Source organism: Rhea pennata, chromosome Z, assembly GCF_028389875.1.
Source record: "Rhea pennata isolate bPtePen1 chromosome Z, bPtePen1.pri, whole genome shotgun sequence".
Lineage (NCBI taxonomy): Eukaryota > Metazoa > Chordata > Aves > Rheiformes > Rheidae > Rhea > Rhea pennata.
In genome coordinates, this window is record NC_084702.1 from 57763183 (window position 1) to 57789186 (window position 26004).

Consider the following 26004-nt stretch of genomic DNA (forward strand, 5'->3'; position numbering starts at 1 on the left):
AGCACTGAAGTCATGAAATTACTAGCTAGACAATCATAAATTTAATTGGTGCATTAACCATTTATCCCAATAGCTTTAATCCCCATCAAAAACAAATACTGTATTTTCAACAGTAATCTAAAATGGCATAGTGCAAATCCAAATTATCTGAAGAAGAAATGGGGGATCATTCACGGGTAGACATGATTCAAGTCATCCTTAATAAAAATCACCATACATATGTATTTTGCTATAGATCAGCAGAACAGATTTATAAAATCTATATTTTATAATTTTTAGCTACAATTCATAAATGTAATATACATACCTGTATAGTTAATATACATATAGTTAATATACATTAACATACATATGTCTATGATATATTAAATGAATTTTATAAATACTGCATGGTATGTTATATGATATGTATATACATTTATATAAATTAATTTATTGTAATAAATGTATCAACTGATTTATCACTTAAAAAGCACTAGAGAAAGCAGATGTGGGCATAAAATAAAAATCATTGCTAAGTCAGAAACAGGCTGTTGTATACTGACATAAAATTTGTTGCACCTGTTTAATAAAAAAATCTATGAATTTTACTTTCAGTATTTTCTTGCTAAGGTTGTGAATCTTGCAGTTAAGATGGATACTGACATGGACATCTGCCAACATCTAGCAAGTGATTTATGTTTTTTTAATATTGTTTCTTAATGTGCATCTGATTTAAGTTCTTTGTATTATTATTATAATCCTATATTGTTTTCATGAATAAAGCTGCTTTTGCCTGGTACAGAAAATTTATTTCAGACTTAAGTCTCTGCTTTGGCTTCAATCCCAGAATATCCTGATTTCTAAACAGACTGCAAAGTGTATCATATGGGTATCATGATTAAAAAGCTGCAGTCTTCATCATGGATCCTGAGTCATATTAATCCCTGTTACAGCTCCATTTATTTCACTGGAGGTTACATTTCTTATTTTAATATACTTGCCATGTTCTGTCTCAGTGCAAAATATTAAAATGGATACATGTAAAATGAAACACTATGCTGATACAACTTTTATTATTCCAGATCTGGTCCTGGAGACCAGTAAAAAATGAATGATGATACATTGTAGCTGTATCCAAGACTGAAAAATGTTTCAAGAAAGTTCAACAGTTTCCCGGTAGGGGAGCATCACAGCTAACTGAGTACATGCTTTCAATCATTCTTAACCAGATAACACTTTTAAAAGCTCTAGTATCCAATGCTCTTTCATAACACTGAGGTTCCTTTAGTAAACCATATTCTAAACATCCTCCTGGAATAGTTCCCATAGGCCTTGTCTGATGCAAAAGATAAAGAAAGGAGCCTATAGACTTCTAAGATCAAAGGTTTCCAAAGAAGATTAGACTTTTCTCCACCTTTTCTACTTGAGCTATTGAATGTTGAACTACTTGAACCAAACTTTCCAACACTATTCACCTTCAGAGAGCAACTAAACCTGGAACATTTTGGCACAAAGAGTTTCAAAAAACTATGAACAACATCAAATGGAACTCTAATGCTGCATAATTGTTTCCATTCTATGACAGATGCTGCAGCTGGTGTATCAGAGATTTCTTTTACAATGACTTCTGGAAACCATTTTCTTCTCTGTCCTTCAGGACTAAATATTTTTCATAGTTTTTGAAGGCTGAATTCAGCCTCTGCTTCCACTATAAATCTTAAACTCTTTCACTCTTCATTCAGATTCTTTGTTGTTGTTCTAATACATTTGTCCTACAAACTGCTTTGTTATAATAAATATACCATATCAACAATCTCTTTGGAGGCATAAACACAAGATCATTTCTAATCATATTCTATTTGGGGTGATCTGGTGAAATCTCAAGTGCTAGTTCTCAAATTCCCTGTTTCTTAGGTTGTTCAGTAAAGTGTCTCTTGACTAGCAGTGTGATTCTTTGTCATGAATGAGTAAAAGAAGTGGTAAGGTTTTGTAGGTCTTTTCTGGCAAAAGAGGATCTAAGCTATCTATTGCCAATTATTACTACCACAACTTTCTGAGCTCACAGTCAAGATCAGGAAGCAAGAAACAATGCACATATTGAAAAAGCCAGAACAATACCTCTCAGCATGCCAGGGCATAGAGATTTGTCCCAGAAGGCTGATGGTGTTTTGCAAACTGTTAGGCTATTTAGGTGACTCAGTTAAATGTGTGGCTATTTTGCCAAATAGATAGCAGGTATGACATGTGAAAGAACACTTAAGTGTGGGCAGTTTAATATCTAGCTCAAGGCAAACAGAAAATAACAGGTTTTGCCTGCTAGTGGAATGGAGAAAAAGCAGACAAAAAACAGCAACACAAGCTAAGTGTCAAGAGTTCTAAGCCTCTCTCTTTTTTACTTTTAGCTGTCCAACAAATGTGGGGCTTAATACACTACTACAAACACTGCCTATTATTAGTATACAATTTATTGTTGGGCCATGGCAAATGTGAAAAGCCTTGAAGAATGGCATGTTACGTTTTGATTTCATCTAAATGTGAAAGCATATGAAGAGGGCTGAGTTCCAGAGGAAAATCAAGTTAAAATCTTGTGTAACTGCACATTGGTAGGATTTGCACGAAAATAAAAATCTATTATACTACTCATCCTCTGTTTAAGCTCCCTTGGCATTGAATTCCTTCACAGAGCAGAATTCATTTTCCATCCCAGTCCTTCCCATTGCAAATTCTTATCAACACTCAAGCAGCTCATGCCTTCTGAACCATAACCCTTACCCCATCTCTATGCTTTCTTGTGGGCTGATCTTAGCCAAAAACAGCAAACTATGGTCAAGATGGAAAGACTCTCAGGGGAGAAGTTTTTTGGTTGTACAAACCTGCCCTTCACAGTGTCACGCTAACAGTTCCCTTAAACTTTACCTCTCTTCTAACCCTAAGCCTAGAAGTGACTGAAGTTCTCAGGAGAGAATTGGTTCTGCAGTCCAAATCTTCCCTTGACACTCTATTTGCAACCTCACTTCATCTGTACACCTAGGCTTGTCTCTTTTCTGGCTCTAACTGTGACAGTGCCTGAGGTCTTAACTCATGACAACCATGACTGTGACAGAGATGAAAAAGCCCTCTGGGGAGAATTCTTCTTGCAGCCAAGCCTTCCCTTGGCAGTTCGTTTGCAGCCCCACTTCATCCAGACCCCTATGCTTTCTCTTTTTCTTTTTTGTTACATCTGTCTGCAAGGGGCTGCTGCCTTAACTTACGACAATCCCAGCTGCGGCCAAGATGAACAAACTCTCATGTGAACAAGCTCTCAACCTAACCCTTCCTTCTCACGGAAGAACGCTTCAACAGTTTCCATGTATATGAATAAACTCGTTATTTCAGTACCTACTGAATGCCAAGAATGCACTGTGGTAATTGCCCTTCTCCCCAGGATGGAATTTCGTCTTGATTTGGCTCCTATCTTCAGATCTCTGAATTCTGATCTGAATTTTTCAGGGTACAATCATTTAAAGGAGCTCTTGATACTGGCCCTTGAGATTTGCCCTAGCATATCTACCATCTCTGGTGGCCAAGTTCTAACTTGTTTATTCAAGTATTACCATTTTGACACACTTCTGCACTGTAGTTCAATTACAAACCACCAGCAAATTTAAACAGGAAACTACCTGTACTGTTGTTCCTATCTTTTGGCTTTGGTCAGCACTGCTTATCAGTTGGGCACTGTCAGCTGTAACCTCTTCCTTCCATTCCTTCTTCAACACAGAAAGGCTGTCAGACATTTGTCAGACAAGACACTAGCAAATGACGACTGCTGCGGACAGAGAAGAGAGCTGCTGCGCGGCCTAGCTGGGTTTTGGCGTGCTCCTTTGCAGGCACGTAATGCTGTTGCAGCCGCGGCCGGATCCGCGCCGCTATCGGCCGCGACGCCATCGGGCCGGCCCGCCGCGCTGCCGCCCCTCCTCCGCTGCCGCTGCCGCTGCCGCTGCCGCCGCCGCGCGCCGCCCAACGGCCGCCCAACGGCCGCCCGACCCGCGTTCCCTCCTGGGGCGCATGCGCGAGGCGGCCCCGGCACGCTGGCGGGGGAGGGGGGTAGAGGGGGAGAAGGGCAGCGAGACGACTCCGCAGAGCGGCCGCTTCCTGTCGGCGTACTTTTTGGATCCGGGTCAGAGGGCAGCGCTCAGCTGGAGGGCCGTTTGTTTGCCTCCGGCCCGCGCTGCCTGCGGAGAGAGCGGAGCTCAGCAGAGCTCGGGGCAGCGCCGCGCAGCCGCCCCGGCCCCGGCCCCGGCCTCGGCCCCCGCCCCGGCCCCGGCCCCGGCCAGCCCCGCGGGGCCGAGAGGCTGCCTGGTGCCGGCGGAGAGTCTCAGGCCTGGAGTGAGTGCCGCGGGGGGCGCGGGGCCGGGCGCGGCGGGGGCCGCGCTGGGAGCGAGGGCCGCGCTGGGAGCGAGGGCCGCGGGGGCGCCGCGGTGGTGAGTCCTCCGGCGCCGAGCGGAGAAGCCTGTCAGCCTTTGCTTGTTTACCCGTCGTAGCTGAGCCCCTGAGGCGCGCGCCTGGCCGGAATGCGCGCCCGCGGGAGGCGGCTCCTGAGCCGTGGTGCTGGTGGACCTCTTTGCGGAGGGGCGTTCGTGTTTCTCGTTTCCCATCGTGATAAGCGGTACTGAAAGTCGTCATAGCTGCTCTTGCCGTTTCCCTGCGACAACAGCGTTGCTACCTTGCTTTGTTTTGGGTTTTGATTTGGAAAAAGTAACTTAATTGATCTCCCTGCCCAATACTTACTACTCTAAAGGCCTAAAACTTGTTACTTTCCAAACTAAACCGTGAATTCTGATGTATGTTTCTACTGTTGATGAGTAACATCTGTCAAATCCTTACGTATGCCTTATGTAATATTCGGAGTGCCTGAAATGCTCAGAGTTGAATGAAGGATGTCAACAGTCTAGTACTAGAAATAGAAAAGTGTAAGAGACTTGTTTTTGTGAAATGTAGGTCCATTTTCTTTAACAAATTATGAATCAGTGGAGTCCTTGTTATATTTGCTTTCATCTTTAATATGAGCTAATTAGTGTTTCTGCATATGTGTTTTGTGTCTTTCAGATTGTACATATATATGTCTCAGACTACACATAAATATCAGGTTACTTTCTCATTGTGCAGTTTCATTTTCTCTGTTCAGTATAACTTACCGTATCAAATAACTTAGAGTAGGTTGATGCTGCCTACAGTCATAGTAGGAGCTGTCAAGGGGGTGAAAATATGGCAGCAGTTCCTAGTTATAGGTGGAAGAGAACTTTAAGGTGGTAACAGTGAGAGAATATATGAGAGAATGCCCATTAATGTATTTTTTTTTACAAGTACTAAATTCTTGATTTGGTAATAGAGATCCTAGAATGAAATTAAGTTTATTCCATTACTTAGCTGTGGATGTGGTAATTGGATTTCCATGATAGTGCATGGATCTATTGTACTTTTTCAATTATATCACTGCTCTATTGCAGCTCTATTGGGTTTATGAAAGATCTTTATACCATAATTAGGGAAACAATGCCATTGGTTTTATGACTTATAAACGTTCCAGTTAAAATAGCAATTTGATCAAACTTCTTCCTTTGTTTTTGAATCCCAATATTGCTGTAATTGGGTAAATATTTATGTGCAAAGTGTTAAGATCAACTTGTTTGCAGAATTTTGATTTAAGACTGAAATAAAACTGGTTGATGAAACTTGAAAATAATACTGCATTTTCATTGCAGCTGAGATTATATATATAGTATGGGTAACTAGGTTTAAAAAAAAAACTTCTAATATGGTCTTTCTAGATAAGATGTGAAAGTTTTCCTACATGTAGATTGAGCTTTAGTTCTGAAATAGTGATAATTTGTAAAATTATATATTTCATATAACTATATATTACACATAGTTTAATCTGTTGTAGAGGCAAAGATTTTCTTTTTCATCTAATTTTTCCGCTAATGTATAGCGTGTGTAATGATGCAGGAGCAAACAGTCAGTTGCGCCAGAATCAGTTTTAAATTTAGAAGATATACAAATGTAGACTTACTTCAAAGAATCCATTCTGCAGGCACACACAAAACTACATTATGTATGTGATAAAATCATCTACAATCACTATTCTTTTAAGTAATTTGTAGAAATCTATTAATTGAGTTTTAAACCCAAAAGTTTAAAATATAACTATTATTTTGTTGCCTGACTTTTTCTTCTTCTTTCTTTCTTTTTTTTTTTTCTTTGGGAATGTAGGTAAAAGGATACATGTTTGCTTCCAGCAAAGAAGAGCATGTTCCCAAATTCCTCCAACTTGGGTCATCCACCCTTCCCTCCAAAACATCAGCAACACAGTGGTTTCTTCGATAAGCTTCCTCTAAGCATACCACCTACTCTTCTCTCTCACCAGCAAATTATTGATGCTCAGTTTAACTTTCAGAATGCAGCGTAAGTACAATAAGATTTAATTGGGGCTGGGGGAATTGAGTTGCAAAAGATAGTTAACTGTCTTTTGAAAGAAGTGCTTCTGTTTATGGAGGATGATTGTCAGTGTTTTTAATATTGTACTATATAAAACTTGAAATAAAAAAAACTTTGTGTTTTTTTTTTTAAAAAAAAGCAACTGTATCACTTCTGTTGGTGACTTGCAAGTTTTAATGCTCACCTGTGTGTAATAGATGAGATCATTTCACTAGTTACAGCTGCTAATCTACAATTTAGTTTAAACAAATTCAATTGTGTATGTGTGTTGAAATGTGTATATTCACTGGGGAATCCAGGAAGGAGATGAGAAGGGGGAGAAATTTATGCTTGGGGTGAAATTTGAAAAATGGTAGTGCTTTTAGCCTCTTAACTTTAATGCTGCCTTAAGCTAATTAGTTTGCCAAGCTTTTGCATCTGTGCTCTGAAGAATGACCACCTTCCATATTTTCAATTAAATACATACTGTATACTTAAATTTGACCCTTGAGGAGAAAGGTCAAGTATATTGTTTTTCCTCAGTAAACACAAAACTCTGCAAGTTCTGCCATTTCTTTCTTAGAAACAATCAGCCAAAAAAGATCTCTTAGGTATCGCATGAATATTAATTATGGACTGTAGTCTTTCTAGGGCTCTGTTGAGTGGGAACCTTGCAACTCTTCCAGCTGTTACGCCTCAGCCATTGACTTATGGAAATGGCAGTCCAGTACATACATCTGCTGCCCCCACATCATTCCGAGGAAGAAAGTAAGTTCTTCAGTATGTGTGTCTGTGTGTATAATTAATTAATCATGATTATAATGTGCGATTTTTTTTTTTTTTGGTGCAGCTTGACTTTTCATAGAACTTTTAAGAATATTGAATAAAGCCTTTCTGATGAAGTAGGCCACATTCACATGTTGTGGCACTTTAAAGCATTCGTGTACTTGCTTTTGAGAACTTTAGTCAACATTAGTGATTTAATATGTGTAGCTTTTTTTTTTTTTTTCCAACAGTTGTGGCCTAACAAAACTGACTTGTTTTATTTTAATAATGCAGTAGATCCTAGTCTGTGTGCTTGACTATTAGAAGGCTTGTGTCAATACATTGAAAGTTTTGTTGATTTATCAAGTTGAGAGTGAAATTGCTCCTTCAGTGTTTCACGGGAATCTTGATGTTTTTCTGATGACATACTAGATATTTCTCCTGCTTTTCTTAATTATTTGAAAAATAAAACTTCCCATAAGTTCTAGATTCAAGCGTTTGGGGGAGGGATTTTTATGAAAACATGATTTTTCTCCTTTTTGGAAAAAACTTCCTTTGTGCAACAATAAGAAATTCCACATGCATGTGATTTTATTTTCTCCTAGCATTTTAGAAAAATGATTTTACTATCCCACTTATCAGTTTAGAAATAGTAGTTGATAAAAGTTTGTAGAATTTTTAATAATTCTGTGAATCAAGTGGTAGGGAGGAAACCTTAAGTAATCCTCTCTTTCAAAGTCTTGCCTGTTCTTCTTCCTGATTTAACAGTTGAGAGTATAGGAATAGTTAATATATAGTGTTAAGTTATACTTGATTATATAGGTGTCTCTATCTAAAGAAAGTCCTGGTTTCATATGCTCTGCTCTGCATATCTTTTCCCTGAGCAATCTGGCTTAGGAAAGCTATGCTGTGATTCTGTGATTTGCAGTCAACTCTTTAGAGACTCTTTAGTTCTTTAGATCTTGAGTCAACTCTTCTTAAAGTATTTTCCCTGAAGATCTGTTCATGTAAGTTCATTTCAGCTAAAATAAGCTGAAACACCTTCATATTTTGATTTAATGTTACATTATGAGGTTTTGTTAAGATGGTGGTAGATACTGTTGTTAGTAACTTGTATCAGACAGAAGTAGAAAACTTAAACTGAAATGATGACTTGAGGTCTTGTCAGTTAAAACTTCAATATTAATCTGTCTGGGACCTCAAGCAATTCTGATGCCAACCTTTAACTACAAGGAATAACTGTTGTTTTATTAATAGTTAATTTGTCCATATATAATACAAACATTTGGATTTCATGCTTTTTAAAAAATGTATGAATATCCCCATACTGGTTAGCTTATATGCAGATACTTAATATACTAACAAAACATGAATGTCCTCTTTTATGTTCTTTAGTAGACTGTGGTATTCAACCACTTCACCTTTCAGTACAACTTTTTCTTAATAAAGAGTTTGGATGCCAAGGAGCTGTCCATAAGATCACTATCTCTTTTAAAATACATACAAATTTCTGTAATTAATGAGTTAATGTAGAGATAAAAGTTTGTTTGAAAGTAAGACATTAGGTTTATGACCTACATAGCTTAATAAAATCATTAGTTTGATTTATCAAATGAATAGTGGTTCTTTTTTGCCCAGATTACACATTTTACTGTCTGTACAATCTAAGCCTACACAGACAAATGCTACATTTTGAATGGCTATTGTGGTAAGTTTTTTTTTTTTTGTTTTTTTTTCTCCCTTCCCCACTGCTGAATTTCTTATTCATCACTGGGTATTCAGAACTCACAGAACTTCTCACTGCACTTCTTTTGATTTTAGTTTTAAAAGATATGTAGTCTGTGTATATCTTTAAAAAAAATAAAAAGAATATATGATCACAAATGTAGTATGACCAGCATTCATCTTTTCTAGCTATACTGCTGGACTGAACTTGCCATTTGGTTTCAGTTGGTTAATACTCTTGTTAAGCAGTTGCCTCAATCCACTTCAAGGGTAGCTGCACTTTTGCAGTTGTGTGTTCTCTTGCATTTCCCATTCCAGGTTTATTTCACCTAATATCTAGGATGGGCACGCCTTTTGATTTTGTAGAATGCTTGGTTTTAGTGAAATAGTCACAGTAATTAATCATTTGTACTGTGTAACAAGTGTACTTCAGTTGTATGTTGGAGTTTGCAAGCTAAAGGAATTACTGTCTTGTTTTTTGTAGGAGACTAAGTGAGCAAAATGTTCCATATGAAGTTAAACGGCAGCGATTTCATTCACCTCATCACGAAACAACTGTAGTTAACCAAACAGTGCCTTTACCAGAAGCACGTAGATACTCCTTCCCAGGATCCATTCCATCTCCACTGTTTCATGCACATTATGTACCAGATTTAACTGGATGCGTCCCTCCGTTAAGAGATGCTTCATTTTCAGACCCTATAGAGACCACACTCCCTGTGGCCAAAGATAAGGTAATGCTTATCTACGCCTGTGCTTTACATTGTCTTGGTGAGAAGGTGAGACTCTGTGATGCTGTGGGAGACAACAAAAACCTTGGCAGGGTTCTTTGACAGTGTCATGATGTCTCTACTGCTGAGCTTCATTTGTAAGGAATAGCAGTGTATCAGTAAATGTAGCTGCCACTATAGTGTTCCCAGTTATGTATAGCCTCTTTGTTCATATGTTTGGTTTTGGAGGATTTTTTTTTGTTTGTGTGTGTGTTTTCTCTCTCTTTTTTTTTTTTCCCTCCCCCTTGTTGATTTCAGGAAATCAACCTATCTGATCCAGGTTTAGTAGGAATTGGAGTGGTCCATGTGTTGCACGGTTGAGGAGCGGGAGGGGGAAAATCCTGATGAAATAAGCCTGTAATGTGGGAAAAGCTCATTCTGAATAAATATGATATGAGGTCTGTAAAGATAAAGATGCTCTCTGCTCCTCTTCAGAAGGAGATAAAAATTAATGTTCATGTATACATATGTAGAAGAGAGTCTTCTTCAGGTGGACAATGGAATTGGAACTGTTTCTTAAAAAAAAAAAAAAAAAAAACTTGCAGCTAATCATTCTTCATATTTCATCTTGCATCAACATGATGGAAGGTTTCTTTAGTATTTATAGCATATAGCAATTGCTATAATGAGGAAACAGTTAACACCTGCTTCCACCAAAGATCTGACTACTTCTTTGATAGTTTGAGTGGGGTTGAAATTAAAAAAAGCTAACTTAAATCAGTTTTCAATCTTTATTTCTCTCCCTATTATAGGTAGTCAAACTAGTGACTTTAAAGTCAGCGGAAGATACCTGTGGTCTTTCACTGCTTGATTCCTGAAAAGCTGCAGATACTGATGGGGCAAAACTTATTTTCTTAGAATGGATATCTTTTCTAAGATTGGACCAACTTTAATATTAAAAAACTGCAGGAATCTTTTGTGGGAAGCTGTTAAATAGGAGTTTAAGCAGAATAAAACTCCAAACAAAGGAATAGATTATGGAAAACAATGCTGGCATTTAATTTATTTGCTTGTTAATTCAATCTTCTATTTTTTATAGAATTGCACACGTTATAGGAAAGAATGTTTTACTGCCCTTTATCTTTACTTTTTGAATGTGTGTGTCAAGTTAAGTCAGCAGGTTTTGGAGCTGTTTCAAGCATGTCAGCAACAGACCTGTGATTTGAACAGAAAAGAACTCTGCAGAACAGAACTCCAGAGGGAAATTCAGCGAATATTTCCACGTATGTTCTGAATTTGACCATTTGGTATCAGTTGGAATGTTCTTCACATTCACAGTTCTCCATTCTTCCCAAAGTAAGACATGTCCCATCAGTTCTTTTTCTGTGATTCTCTTGTTACAGAGAGCAGACTCTTTTTGGTTGGATCCTCACTGAATGGCTTTGGCACTCGTAGCAGTGACGGTGACTTGTGCCTTGTGGTTAAAGAAGAACCAGTAAGTAGTTTAAAAATACAGTTAAAGTCTGTTTGCTTGGTCCACTCTTTGGAACCTGAGCACTTTGAATTCAGTAACTATTTTAAAAATGCATGTACTTTTATCAGACTTGATTCTAAAATAAGAAACAAATGATCAAACCCTTTGATTTAATGTATTTCTGCATTAATAGTAGCTATGAACTGTGGCTCCTGGTGATGTTGCAAATATATGAATTTGACCTTATATTCCTTTTAACCCTTTGAAAATTAAACATTACATTAACTTCACAAATGGACAAAGCACAGAGTAACAGAATGCTTTAACCAACAACTCTCTAATTCTTTTAGATGCAGGTACAACTTTAAATGCTTTTTTTTTTTTTTTCCTTTTAATTCAAATATTTAGATTCTTACCTACCACATTGAAAAAGCCAGACATTTCCATAAGTGCATGTTAAATAACTTTCCTCCTTTTCAGAACTGTTTCTGTGGTAAGACTGTTGCATAAAAAGGCAACATTCCACTGACATAAAATTCTATAAGATAATGTAAGAGATTGTTAGAGGAATAGTAACAGCAAAAGTTTTAGTGTGTGGTCAAAAAAATGAACTTGATAATGCAGACTATCTTAAATATTTCTGTTGAGAGAAAATTTTTATACCTGGAATTTAAGAGAAAAGACATAACCAAAAAGGCAAACAGAGGATGTTTGAGGAAGAATTGAAACATCGTGAATGAAAAGAATTACATTTTTATAAGTGGGGCTAGATTTCCTTCAGAGTTCTAAGATTTCTGAATGTCTGCAAGTTAATTTGGATCTAAATTATTTTGTGTAGTTTTTCCCAAATTAAATAAATATGTAGACTGAGGAATGTGTTGGTATACATGTTTACTTCTTATTACGAGATTTAATAGACTTTACCTTTATTTGAAAAGTAAAGCATCTAGTTATGTAAGGATTAAAAAAAAAAAAAGAGGGATGTAACGTATTTATTCTTTAATTTTAATATCGTGTTTCAGGTAAATCAGAAGACTGAAGCAAGGCATATACTCAGCTTAGTCCAAAAACTCTTCAGTACTAAACTTTGTAAGTTCCAGGCTACAGTGAGGTGCTAAGATTATTGGCAATTCTGGAAATAGTGTTGATGTGCAGTTATAATTACTTGTGTACTTGAATGCTGTCTGGTTTCTAATTGTAGCATCTCTTTGCAGAAAAGCTAAACATACTTGGTAACACTTTTTATTTTGTATGATGGAACTGATGGATAGTAACTAGAACAACCTTAACAGCTACCCTCCAAACTAGTGGATTTCAAAAATGAGTAGCATCTAAAATGACTTTTCTTCTAATTGTGTTCCATGGTTCAAAAGTGGATTTCTGTTTGGAAACCTCTGTTAGTGAACTATTACTTCTCTTTTAGGTTGCAGCTCTTTCCTTGAGACAGTACTCTAAAAAGTTGTAAAATAAGATATTACTCTCAGTAGACTGTATAGAAATTGCTTTTGGACCTTGATACTAATGAAATAGTTAACTTAGGCGTCTAGTGAAGAAGATATTAAACATTGACGGTACCTGCATGTATAGGAGAAACAGGTCAACTCAGTTCTTGTAAGTTGTTGTTTAGCATCCTTTTAGATGAAGAATTCACAAGGGCAGTTTTTGACTTAGAAGTAAAAACCTCTGACTTCAAAGAGGCTTTTGTACCATCCTTTGAATTATTAATAGACGACAGGATCTTTTATATCAATGACTGTCCGCTTAGTTCTCACACTTGTGATGTGTTCTTCGATGCTGCTCCTTATGTTGCTGTTCTGAACTGTCCTGCGCTGATAAGAGGAACAAATCATAAATTTCAGTGCTGGCTTCAAAACACCTTCACTGGGGAGGATCTGTACCCGGATTTCAGCAGCTCACTTGAGGAGAGCCTGATGTATCCATCTCAGTATGGACATCTGGTATTTAATGGCTTAATACTATTATATACTGGTATTTGCCTTAGTAGTCTAGAACTTAGCCTTGTATGTCTAGGATGCAAGTCATTCCAGTGTCTTCTGAGAAGCACAGTGATAAAGTACTTGTGTTTTCAGGGACCTGAAAGGGAGGATTTAAATCAATTATGATCCTCTTTTCTTTTTTTGAGAGGCTGTGTTCTGTGAGATGGCTTTAGACATAACCAAGTTTGTTTGCTGGGGAATTCCAGTAACAGAAAGACATTGCTGTCATGTGGAAGTGATCCCTGAAGGTTTTTATTGTGTCATGGCCTGTATCTAATGCATGACAAGAGGGAGCCCAGAAAGCAAGTACCTTTCCTGAGCTTCATTTAGTCAAGTGTTCTTTGGAAATGCTCTTTGGAAGGTGAGGCAGGACAAAAAAATTGCTGATCTTACAGCTCCTGCATGACTGTCAGTTGTCATCTAGACCTCTTAAATCATTTTTTCTTAATTCTAGCATCTCTGTTGGCATGATGCTCTCTTATACCTATCCCTTTATCATTTTTTTTCTTACAGTTTGGATGCTTTATTACTAGAATTCATAAATGGAAATTGTTGAAATTTGTTTTGCTCAGAAATAAAAAAATTCACATGTTTCAAAATAGAAATACTTTTCCATATGGGTCTTTCCATAAGGATTTACTCCATTTACAAGCTATAGCTCCACTATACTGAAGTTTAATACTTCTGAAACAAATAAATGTGTCGGTTAGTTTGATTAAAGCTTATTTAGGCAAATATAATTGCTGTCATCCACGTGTTCAGAATAACTTTTCTTTTGAGGATAGACTTTGAAAGCTGTCAGATAGGTTCATATGTTTTTTTTCTCTAGAGTGGTAGACAGTCTTAGCAGTATGCTTCAGTAGTATTCTGTTTATATACTTAGAAATGGCTGTTAGTTGTCATCTCCAGACTGACTGTTAAGTTAGATTTTTTTTTAATAGCATTGCAATTTTTATTTAAATGATCTCCTACCTCTTTCTGTCTTCAGAAGTCATCTGCCACTTAATCACTGAAAGTGGGATCTACAAGTACAGAGGAAGTGTGTGACAATTGTAATTGTTTTGAGACATTATGTACAAATGGAATCTAGGGCTGTCATTCACCTTTTTGTTGCTTAAAAACTTGAATCACAATTCTAGGTCCAGTGGTCATGAGGACCACACTTGCAGTCTTTAAAGGCAGAGCATGTGCGCATGTATGCTACTACTATGTATAAAAGCAAGTATAAGACTGCTCTGTACAGAGCTTCTTTAAGAATTAACAGTTTTGTTAAACAAGTCTTACGTGTGCATTTTATGCTTTTTTTGCATGTGTTCCTCTCTTTTAATGTCGAAAATAAGTACGATGATCGGAAAAGGTTTCGTAAGTTTTGTGCTGTCCAGTTAATGCCCATGATGGCATCCTGTAATCTTAAAGTAATCCTTCTTTGACCATACTATTTGAATTTTTTTTCCTTATTTTGCGGAAGAAAGACTACAGCTGTATTCACATTCTCAACAAGTGTGTGAGCTGTCATTATACTTATTCCTTGCCTCATGCAAGAAAATAGAAACAAACATAGTTTAGGCCAACTATGAAAATGAAGTAAGTATGTGCCAGGATGTGTGTGAGAGAAGAAGGGTGAGAAGTCATCTGATATTCTCTAATGCTGAATTCTTGGACTGCAAGGTTTTATAAGTTAGAGAGGATACCTGTGGAGTAGGTAGTGCTCCAAGCATTTTTAGCCTTTTCTCAGTTGTAGAATGAGAGAAATTGCAGTTTAGAAACTTGAGAGAAATTATTCTAAATGTGCTTGTTCAAAGCTTCATTTTTCTTTCTTCCTGTACTCCACGGTGTTCCTGTGCATTTGAAAAGGAAAGCTATACAAAAAAGTGATTCTTTGCTTATCCCACCTTGAATGATAAATTGGGAAGCATTCTGAGCTCAGCTTAGTTTGTTTGTTCCACAGTTGGTCTTTCTTTTAGGCAAATAATCTTGGAAACTTTACATTTATAATCTTTTACCTGTATATATGGTTAACTGATTGTCAGATAACTGATTCTGGGAAGATTGGGAAGTGGATTAAACTCTAGTTTATTTTGGCTTCAAGTTTACAAAAGGTAACAAGTGTGAGTATGGAATTTGAGGCCATTGAATATTAAGACTTAGAGCAGAGGCTTTTCTTTGTCAGTCTCTGCATCTAGATCTCTAACTGAATTTAAGATATGTTCTTTCTTTCTTTTTTCTTTCTTTTTTTTTTTTTTTTAATAGCTTTGTCATAATGGTAAAATGGGAGAAAGCTTCTAGTGTCTATTCAGCTCTGTGTTCCTAGGGGACATACTAGTCTCAAATTAGGTGCTGTGTGCAAGAGATATGAAGACAGCAGTAATGTATTGAGTTTCTAAGGCTAGCAGAGTATATAGCCTCAGGTAGATCTCTAAGATTTTTGCACATATATATTCAGATGTTTACGATAGTTATTAACACCCTAGAACTGTATGCTGAAACCAACACATTTTAGAAATGCATAAAGTAAATTTGGGGTAGTCACTGTTATAATGTATTGAAGAGAGTATATCCATCAGTATATCCCCTGATGATAAACTTCAGATTGATTATTCTTTCAAGATTTATCCAAACTAGATAGGATTCATTTGAAAAAAAAATTGCAGTACTGGATTCACTGGTGCTTAATATTTGAATAAGTAAGAAAGAGCTCATTTTCTCTTAATTACACAAAGAGGTGCAGTAGTGTTGAGACTAAAATATCAGAATGGAGTCCACCCAAGAGCTGTCTAGCAGGCAAAGTGCAACAACCAGGGGAGTCAATGTGACTTGAACTCAAAATCCGTGAATAAACAACCTTGAAGAACTTACTGATATGTGAGAACATAAAATACTGCATGATGATATAGACCTAAGTTGTCCCCCAAAAAGGGTGGAAAGCAGAATGTTCCCTTGAAAGACATTTCATTCTCTGTGCATTCCTACCTGATTAGGATTAAGATCTTAAAGCTTTTCTCCCTCTTTCTTGCTCATGGTAAGATTATAAATGAGTTAAAGCAGTCAGTTTTAAACGTGACCTGAAAACAGTATTTCTCAAACTTGCCCTATCTCCCTGGCATATTCTTTGCAACTGTACAGTATCTCTAATGTTAACTTATTAACTAGACTCTTAACTTGCTTTGCTGCATTGTACAGATGGTAAAACTTAATGGGTTTAGAATGACATCATGTAAGAGTTCAAAATGTCTGTCTTAGCTAGAAGAATACTCAAATGTAAGTGTTCTCAGCTGAAAATATAGTCAGATTAAAAAAAAAAAAAACAAAACAAAACCTAATTTATTGCTTCTATTCAGACTATTTTGGAGTAGCTGCTCTATCCTGAACTCTGTTTCTTGTTGAGATTAATAAGTTTCATCATATGATATGATCAATATATATTAATAAACTAGTACTAGCGTGTTGTTACTGTTGAAGTCTTATTCTGTATTCTTTTATTAAAGGTATGTAGTTCTCTAAGGCCTGTATATGGTGCTCATTCAGTTTATAAAATATTCTCTGGTATCAGTGGAAGAAAACCATTTCTATTTAGTCACCAACATAGTTTTACAAAAAGTTGCCACTTTGAAAGAAAAGTCCATGAATTCTAAGCATCAACAGTTAATTCGTCTTACACTGGGTTATACCCTCCTGTATCTTTCATGACTGTACGTCTGAACTTCTATGCCAGCCAGGTTCTTTCTATGGTATAATCCTACTGATGAGATTAGAGTACATATGCAGGATGCTAAAAATCCTTTTGGTATATACCATGTTTGGGATTAATATTTTGTACAGTTGCACTCTTTCTGTAAAAGAAGAGATTTAAGCTGTTCCATCTGAAATTATGCAAAAATGGGTTATATATGAGTTTAGTCTTTTTTAAGTGATTATGTTCTTTTTCACTACAAGTGAACTGTCGTTTTTGATTTTTTTTTTTTCTTTTTTTTTGTAGACATGCTAGTTGAAAATTATGGAGCAGCTATGTAGAATTCTTTGCATAGTGATCTTTGGCTCTTCTGGTCATAGCAGCAAGATCAGATATTTAGTTTACTAAGGCATTTATTCAGTCTCTGTATGCACTTTGAAATTCTGCAGTCTGTGTATATGAATGTCTTCCCTGGTATTTATGAAAATGTAATGCTTAATGCACAGTAGAGATTCTGTTAATGGCAATGGCATTATCAGCATGAGCCAAAAAGGGGATACTCAGCAGCAAGTCACTGCCTTCTAACATCCTCTTTGTTCTTTTTCACCCTTGGGGAACAGACTGGATTGGATGGGGTGTGTGGTTTTTTTTTTTTTTTTTTTTTTTTTTTTTTTTTTCTCTTCCCTCTTTTCCTAGTCTGCCAGTGTGACGTGAGTACCCGTCCAGTGTTGGGAGGTGCTGGCAAACAAGGATATGCTCGGAAGTGGATTACCACTAGAATGAATCCAGTGAGGTTCTGCAAGGTTCTTTAGAAATCATAGCAAGGAAAATGTAATTATTATAGTATGCATGTATGTGCACACACATGTGCATGCTTATGTGCCATAGGATGTGTGTTGTGCACCTTTGTCTTATATCTTGTAGTGAAAGGCAAGAGCCAGAGAACTTGGCTTGCTTTGTAGCCTTACATTCAGAGTTTTCTGGGATGCTGGAGGGGGGATGTTTAGATGTGCCTGTGAGTGCAGCTAGGGAGAAGAGGACACTTGTACTGAGTTGTGCAGTTAGTGAATGTGCCAGTTATAATGTTCTTTTCAAATTAGTAAGCTAGTAACAGTATCCCTTTTTTGATTGCCAGTCAGTGTGTTATTAGGGTCATACAATGAATTCAGATTCAGAAAAGGGTTACAAAAGGGCAAATCTGTCCAAACATGCAGCTTCATAAAATGCTTCCAGAAGGCCTCAAATATATAAAAACAAAATTTGTTCTTAACTGAATATTATGTTGTAGGGTTTTACTTCAAATCTGAAACCGTTACCTGAATGCAATATAGCTGACACTTTTTAATCAACACTGTTGGCATCCAAACTGACAGAAAAAATGGCCTCTCTTTCTCCCAAAAAGTGAAGACTAGCTTTTTTTTTTAAGGTTATTTTGTAATCTACACTGTTCCTACATTGGTCATGCTTACTCACACTAATTTTACCTTAATTTGTTCAAATAAGGAGGAAATGTGTAATGTTAAATATGGTCAAATTCAAGTGGTCTTACATTTTGTAACATAAAACAAATTACTGGAACTGTGTTGTTTGTCCAGATTCATACTGTTAAACTATGGATTCTGCTTTTCTGTCTTTCTTTTCCATTATCTTCTTGGGTATGTTTCTTGTTGAGAATTATGGTCAACTGCCTTTTATTGAGGTATTGTGAAGAACTAGGAAATCACAGATAATATAATGCTGCAGGAGTTTTGGGGAGCCAAGTGTGAAGACGCACTTGGTGATAGTGCATGGTTCTGGCAGGGCCTAAATTTTGGTTTGGATGGCCTGGCACTAAGCCTTCCGGGGGAGGAATTGTGTGGTGGTGGTGGTTTGTTTTGTTTTGTTGTTGTTGTTTTTTTTAACAGTAGCATTTGCATGAGATTTAACTAGATATTTTCTCCCTTTCAGCGAGCTACATTGAGCGACCTCAGCTAATTCGAGCAAAAGTGCCAATAGTGAAGTTCAGGGATAAAGTCAGGCAAGTACTCTTTTCAACATCATTGCTTAGACTCTGATAAAGGAAAGTACTCACATACGGTGTTTGTGTGTGAGTACTTCTGTTGAAGTTGTGCTTTGTCTGTTTACGTTGTACTGTAGTGAGATTGCGAGTGTGTATAGCTAATGTGCAGTGGCAGTCAGCTTACCTCTCTGCTAACCTGCAACAGTGGTTGGGATGTTGTTTAGTTTGTGATGTGAATTAATAGCATTGTTTGGTGTATTTCTATGTTAAGTTTGTATGTAGCAGACTCCAGTTAACAGATGCTTCCTCACAGGAAAATAAAGATGGGGAGGAAACTACTGTGAAAGATGTCTTAGCTTTCTGTATAAACATCTTAAATATTGAGCTACTTAAAGAGTAATTCACAGCTTCTGTATTGTATAAACACCATAAAATAAGCCTTACATTTTTGTAATAACATTGTTTTCTTGATTAAAAATGTACAAACTAATAATTTTAAAAGAGCAGAATAAAATTCTGCCCTTTTCTAGGGAAGTAGCCTGTATTTTAACAAGGTATAGTATAACACGCTCTATTCACAGTATGAGGTACTGATTTGCTGGCCTTCTGTTTTTTGAGAGGGTGGTAATTGGAAAGAAGTGGATGTGTTGTATGTAATTGTATTCGTTATACTGTTTATATGAAGACATGAAAACAATTGAGGGATGCGCTGGAACAGAGAACCATGTAGTTGTTATCTTGATGGTATAAGTATCTGACACTGAGCTTAAAAGTACAAAGCACTTTGGCTGGGAGGAAGATTTGAACATTACTTAGACTGTAAGACTATGTTGCATAAGAACTATATATATCACTTTCATGTAATAACATAGTTTCACTATTCTTAGTAAATAGGACTTTGAGCAACTTATTTTGAGGCTGTCTTATCCTGCCCCCACACTTCTAAAATTCTGCAACCCAGTCTCTCTGGCCTTTAATAAAACAAACCAACCCACTTCTCTGGGCTGGTTCTCTTTGTGTGTGGCATTCTTTTATTGGTGCAAAAACCCTGGTGTGAATAGAATCTGTTATGTTTACAGTTTGAACTAACAAACATCTTCCAGTTAACCTCTTCTTGCATTTGAGATTATACAGTGCATTTTAGGGTTTTTGCTGTATACTTTTTTTCATTTATTCATACTCTCATATTTACCTCTGCGATTGCCTGTCTTTTAAAGATTCAAATAATTTTTGTCTAATAACTTATTATTTTAACCAGTACAGTAGCTTGTTTTTCCCATGCTTTCTGAAAGTATTAGACTTGTCAAGTTAAAATTTGGGAGTATACAGCTTGCTTACATGCAAGAATGCTAGTCTTTCTATGAATATGTTAAATAATAATTTCCTGGTAAAAATCTTGAAGAAATCAGAGGTATAGGATTTTTTTTCCCAATTTTAAATCAGACTTTAAAAAGAAACTTTAATTATGAAAATGATATGCTAAGAAAATGGACATTCTTTGTTGGCATTTATAGTCCATACTATAGTCACTTTCAAAAAATGTGACAGTCGTAATATTCGTATACCTTACAGACAAGATTTTAAGAACTCTCCTTCCGACTCAAATGATATCTTCTCAGACTAGAAGCTGCCCATTACATTTTAAGGGAAGAATAAAAAGCAGTACAGTTCACCATTTGTTTTTTCTTCCCTCCATGTCTTCAACCAGGTATCTTTCCCTGATGTACCTTTTCACTTCCACTCATGTTTTATCTAACTGTCTCTTTCTACTCTCTTACCAGCCTCTTTCCTGTGTTTTCTATCAAATCATATACATACTCATTCACTCTAAGAGATCTTGAAAAATGGATTGGAAACCCTGTACCCAGGGGACTGAAACTAGTGTAGCCAAAACTGGAAACTAAATGTGAGAAGCTTTCTGTCAAAGCCAATTTCCTTGAAGCCCAGCTGCTGAGGAAGGCTGTAGAATGCAATGGATGCCATCTCTGCAGGCAGAACCAGATTCTAATGTGTTGTCAGTGGTCCATAAATGCCTGAAAATTGCACCTTGCCCACTTGATTTGGTGAAAGGAGAAGAAGGATTCAGTCTGGTTTTTTGTTTGGTTTCCTTTTTGATCTTGAAGGCTTCTTAATGCCCTAATAGTAAGGGAATATTACTTATACTTAAAGATTTATTATTTCTGTTTTTTTTATAGTCTTTCCCAGGAAGTAATTCTAATACTGCCTGTGCTACCAGTCAGGCCTTTGATTAATAACATTTCTGTAGTGCAGAGGATGCAAAAGCTTTCTGTTCTACTGCATTTGATGTGCAGTTGTCTGATTGACTCCCCCTGCCTCTTAGTGCTTTCGGTAAAACTTGGTTCAAAACAGCACAGATCCCCTTTCAGCTGCTGTAACTGCAACATTTATTAAATGTGCCCATTAAAGTATAATAGAACTGAAATAGAACTTGTTTAATCAACATCTAGTAAAACATAATCTTGCCAACCTGAAATAACTGGAATTACATATGCTGCCTGACAATTTTCTTTACTATACTTGCACCTATAATTAATGTTCTTATTGGTGTTTATGCTTATTTTAACAACTCTCAAGCAGTAGCTCAAGCTTGTTTATTTCCTGTTGTGTTATTGTTTACTACCCTCTCAAAACATCTAAAAAGTCATGTTTAATCTTAATTCATGTTTTAAATTGTGTAATATTTTTGATGCAAAGTATGTTTTAATGTAATGTCAAAAAATGTTCTGTATGTTTATGAATATAAGTAGTTGTACATTGCAGACACCTACTGTTTTGTCAACACATTCTTGTTGCAAGTTAAAATGTTGTTATAGTTGATTGGCCATAAATTTGGATATCGTATCTTGAGCACTGTATTTAAACTGCATATGCAATATGAAATTCAGATTATGTAGTAGTAAAATAAAGCAGGTAATACTTGTTTGCTATGCTCTTATTTGCTGTGAGCAATATGAAACAGTTACTAAAAATTGCATGCTCTGAAACAGTTAAAATTTTCACAGGGCATGCACTGTTTACTAATAAATTTCATTTCAAAGTGCATGTTCCTCATCTCTAACCACCATTGCAGAATCAAGCAACAGTATGGGTACTGAAAGGCATTGTTAAATTGGAATGTCTCAGGAATAAGAATAGTTAAATTTGAAATATGTAAGGAGATTTTTACCTTCTGCTATTAAAGTTAGTTCTCCTTTTCAGTTCATTGGTATAATATGCTAAACTAAAACCTTGGAGAATCCTGTCTGGCAGCAAAAGATGTTCTATCAAACCCACTATCCATAGTAAATTATGTATTTGAAGCCTAGCTTGGAAAAAGATTTGTTAAAAATCCAACAATTGCTTGATATGTCAAGTTGTCCTAAGGTCTAAATTTAGTTTTACCTGCATCCTCCACATAAATCAACAACTATATTTTGATAACAATGGAATTCTAGTCCATAATTGTACTCTGCACAAATCCAAATGGGAAATCGTAGCCTCAAAGAAGGAAAATCCTAGACTATTGTCTTAAAGTTGCACTTCTTTATATCTGTTACTAATAGATAATAAATATTCTGAAATTGAATGTCATGACATTTGATTTGTTTTCTCCTTCTCCATAGCTGTGTGGAGTTTGACTTGAATGTAAACAATGTTGTAGGAATAAGAAATACATTCCTCCTGAGAACCTATGCATACAGTAAGTTTTTAATAGATTTTTTTTATTTCTGTGAATTTTTGCCTGCAGTTTTAATTTGTATTTTAGTCTTGATAAACTAATAAAATTCAGTTGAATATAATATGTTAAGTTACTCTGTATTACTACCTAATCAGCCACATTAGATAGCTTTAAGGTAATTTATTGTTGCTCTAAATGTGTGGAGAAAAACATCAGTTAGCTGTGTTTTTAATTGACTGTTATAATAATCAGAAGATAACAAAATATCTTCATATTAAGGTCCACATATTTATTACAACGGCTGCTTGAGTCTTTTGCAGATAATGAGGTGGGGGAAGAGGAGCATAACCAAATACATTATTGTATTATTCCCTTTGTACCCATGATTATCATGTGATACCAATTCCCATTTCTTTTATTTCCCTACAGCCACTGTTAGGTATGTGTGATTTATAGCTATCTGAGGCTATGTCTTATACAGAGTCTTTTCCTTGGAAAATCTGAAATATTACTTCAGTAATAGTGTTTAGACTAACCCCCAAACAAGACTGTGTTGTGTCTCCTCAGTAGTTTGCATTTCAGTGGGAGATTGTGGAACAAACTTCTAAAGGGGAAGTAATAAAAACAGCACTCTTATGCTAAGCTAAGCTTTTATTGCTTAGCATAGCAATGTCATCTGGTGGATAAGTGTGTAAGGAGCAGACCTTGGGCTAATGCCTCTGGGCCACCTGCATTTCTCCCTCTACCACGTCCTTCAGTTCTTGCGTACGTGAATTCTTTCCTTTTTAGGTTGGGAAGATATCAGTACAAGTTTTGATTACTGGATATTTTTGATTAGTACTTAGAACAGTAGTTTCACAGTGTCCCATATTCAGGGAGGATCCTGTCCTGGAGAAGTTGTTTAGCTGTAATTTCCTCATAGACCCAGGAAGGCATTCACCTAGAAAGGGATTTCCTTCCAAGCTTAAAAAGTCATAGACAGCTTCAGGTAGGGAGTCACTTCACTAAGTCTAATGTTAACATTGTTGTTCCCAGCTTCTGCCACTCATTTCCACATCTCGCCACTTACTTCTCTCAGCAAATTACTAAGGGACAAGCAGGAATCCAGATGTGAAAAAAGTAGTGGAAGGGTTCCATGTGGCCCAACTTTTCTCTTTCTTTCTGCCATGGTGTCCACCTTTATAGGGATTGCAGGCTCCCTAACATGCTCAGTCAAAATTAAGTTAATGTCTTCTGATGATAAATATCGCTGTATTCTTGAGGTCAAGGAGTGAGTTACTTAAGGGGGACTTTTGATTGAAAAGATTACCTCCTCAGTGTGCAGGACCTTCATAAATAGGCAATCTTTATCAAGCATAGTCTGTCTTCTCTTTTTTTGGATAAGAAAACTCTCACGTGACTTCAGGCAAACAAAAACAATGAAAATTTATTGGACGTCTAGTCTCTGCATACTTTTAGAAATCATATCAGCCAGGGTGGATAGCATTAAAAGTATTAGCCTGCTCACTTAAAATTTGTGTAGCTGAATGGCCTCACCCTGTATGTAAGGAAAAAAAAAATAAATTGCTTCTATTGTGTAAGGTATATGGATATTTTTGTTCTATGGGATTAGATGCTCAAGCAAACAAGGGGCTGGTTAATTTAGTGAGCATGATAAAAAATATTTATACGTATTTCTGTGGATGCTCTTCTGTTTTTTCTAAACCAGCCCTTCTATGTTGGTGCATCAGGTGCTGTAGAAGAGATCAAAGATTATATGACTAAGTGGAGCAGAAGGTCCACAGAAGGAGAAAATGTAGGTAGATTAAGTAGAGCTAGTAACTGGAATCTATTGCTTTTGTGTTATTGGTTGTTCACCTAGGGAGGTATGTCTGGAATTAAGTCAGCAATTGATGGGTGGGATTTTTCAATTAGGGTGGAAGCTGGACATTTTGAGCAGATGACATTGCTGTGCATTTTCTTGAGGGATTAGATTGTTCACTGATGTAAGAATGTCAGAAAAAACTTGCTGGCAGCGTTACATGCTAATTTCATTATATATTAACAATGAATACTGGCAGACGCAAAACCTGACCTCAGAATGAAGTTAAATGAAATGAAATCCTTTCCAATGTGAGACTCGGAGCAAAGTCCAGTTTAGAATTTGAGCACATTTGCACTTCTGTCTCATGAAAAATCATGTTTCTGTTATTGAGAATGTTACTGTTATTTTCTGTATATTAATTATACTGCATCTTATTTAGTAGTGGTCAGAATTTTTAATCCAGCTACTAGTTAATGATGTAGAGGATCAGATGACTGGTGGCAAGGGTTTTCTTTTTAAGAGATCTTCTGGATTTAATTCAGGACACCCATTATGAAAAGAACACCATGTTCAGAGGCATGTCTGATGAACCATTGTAAATAGGTTGTAAGAGGCAGCTGATTTGATGGGATTTTCAGAATAACAGAGAACATAACTGGTGCTGTTACAGAAACTCTCTCTTGTCCTGGATGAAACAGTTGCCAGTTGATGTATTTCTGTCCTGATGTGCAGCATACAAAACTTTGCACAAAGATGTCAGGTTAGAAAAGATATTCCAAAACTCATGCTTCTCTGGTCTGTTGTATCACAGTTCACTGGGCTGATAACTTCCACATGTCTGCAAATAATAAATGAAGTATGCTGTGAACTCCCTATGAGATGATGATTAGTGATACCTCCCTAAAATGTGTTTAAAACCTTCATACGGAAGGCTACCTACATTCTCCTGCAATTCAGAAGTTCAGAACGGGAATGTGACTTTAATATTGGTGTCTTTCCTGATGGAAAAAAACCTTGATTTAATGTGATATTTTATCTAACGGATCTCATCTACAAAAAAACTACTGAGGACCAGTCAATTTTAGAATTAGTGTTTGGATGCAGTGTTTACTACTTTCATTGACCCTGAGGAAAAATTAAGAATGAGCTCTGTGTCTTCTGGTCAGAAGAATTCTTTTCTCCATCCTCAAAGCTTATATAATCCAAAAAAGTTTGTGATCTGTCCTGGAATGTTTCTTAATTCAGGAAATTATTACAATGAATTGGAGGGAACTGCTACATTGACTGGCACATCCAGTTTTGTCTCATCTGCAAGTTACCTGGCATGGCCCTTGTAATGCCTCTGTGGATCTTACTACTTAAAAGATACTTTCAAATGCAGTTTTTTCCTTGATTTTTATAAGGTGAATAGTAGTTGGAGGATAACCAAGTAAAGTCTGTAAATGGCTTACAAGAGGTAACTTTAGAGTGCAGAAGGAGTGTCATATTGATCAAGCAGGAATAAAATGAATTGATCACTGTCTAGTTATTGTGCTTTTTTGATAAGTATTTATTTTACTTACAGTTGAGAATCGAGTTCGTCCATTAGTACTCGTTGTTAAGAAGTGGGCAAGTTTTCACGACATAAATGATGCCAGTCGTGGTACTTTAAGCAGCTATAGTCTTGTGTTGATGGTTTTGCACTATTTACAGAGTAAGTATATTTTGCCTTTTGAAACTGTTCCTTTTAAGTTCGTGCTTGTTTAG

At 36.5% G+C, this 26004-nt stretch overlaps 1 protein-coding gene across 4 annotated transcripts in view; it reads left to right on the top strand.

Annotated features, from left to right (window-relative positions):
• The first annotated feature begins 4149 nt into the window (after nucleotides 1-4149).
• TENT2 (terminal nucleotidyltransferase 2) overlaps nucleotides 4150-26004 on the top strand; it is a 44432-nt gene continuing 22577 nt past the window's right edge. The window contains exons 1-10 of one of the 4 annotated variants that reach the window (XM_062599083.1): nucleotides 4150-4347; nucleotides 6232-6423; nucleotides 7078-7203; nucleotides 9410-9659; nucleotides 10804-10918; nucleotides 11039-11130; nucleotides 12132-12198; nucleotides 18724-18793; nucleotides 22399-22475; nucleotides 25823-25951. In XM_062599083.1, the coding sequence (XP_062455067.1) occupies nucleotides 6269-6423; nucleotides 7078-7203; nucleotides 9410-9659; nucleotides 10804-10918; nucleotides 11039-11130; nucleotides 12132-12198; nucleotides 18724-18793; nucleotides 22399-22475; nucleotides 25823-25951 (1081 nt within the window). In that variant the 5' untranslated portion in view covers nucleotides 4150-4347; nucleotides 6232-6268. Of the gene's footprint in view, nucleotides 4348-4484; nucleotides 4628-6231; nucleotides 6424-7037; nucleotides 7204-9409; nucleotides 9660-10803; nucleotides 10919-11038; nucleotides 11131-12131; nucleotides 12199-18723; nucleotides 18794-22398; nucleotides 22476-25822; nucleotides 25952-26004 lie in introns of those variants that run through there. The other 3 variants (XM_062599084.1, XM_062599085.1, XM_062599086.1) reach the window with 3 other exon arrangements.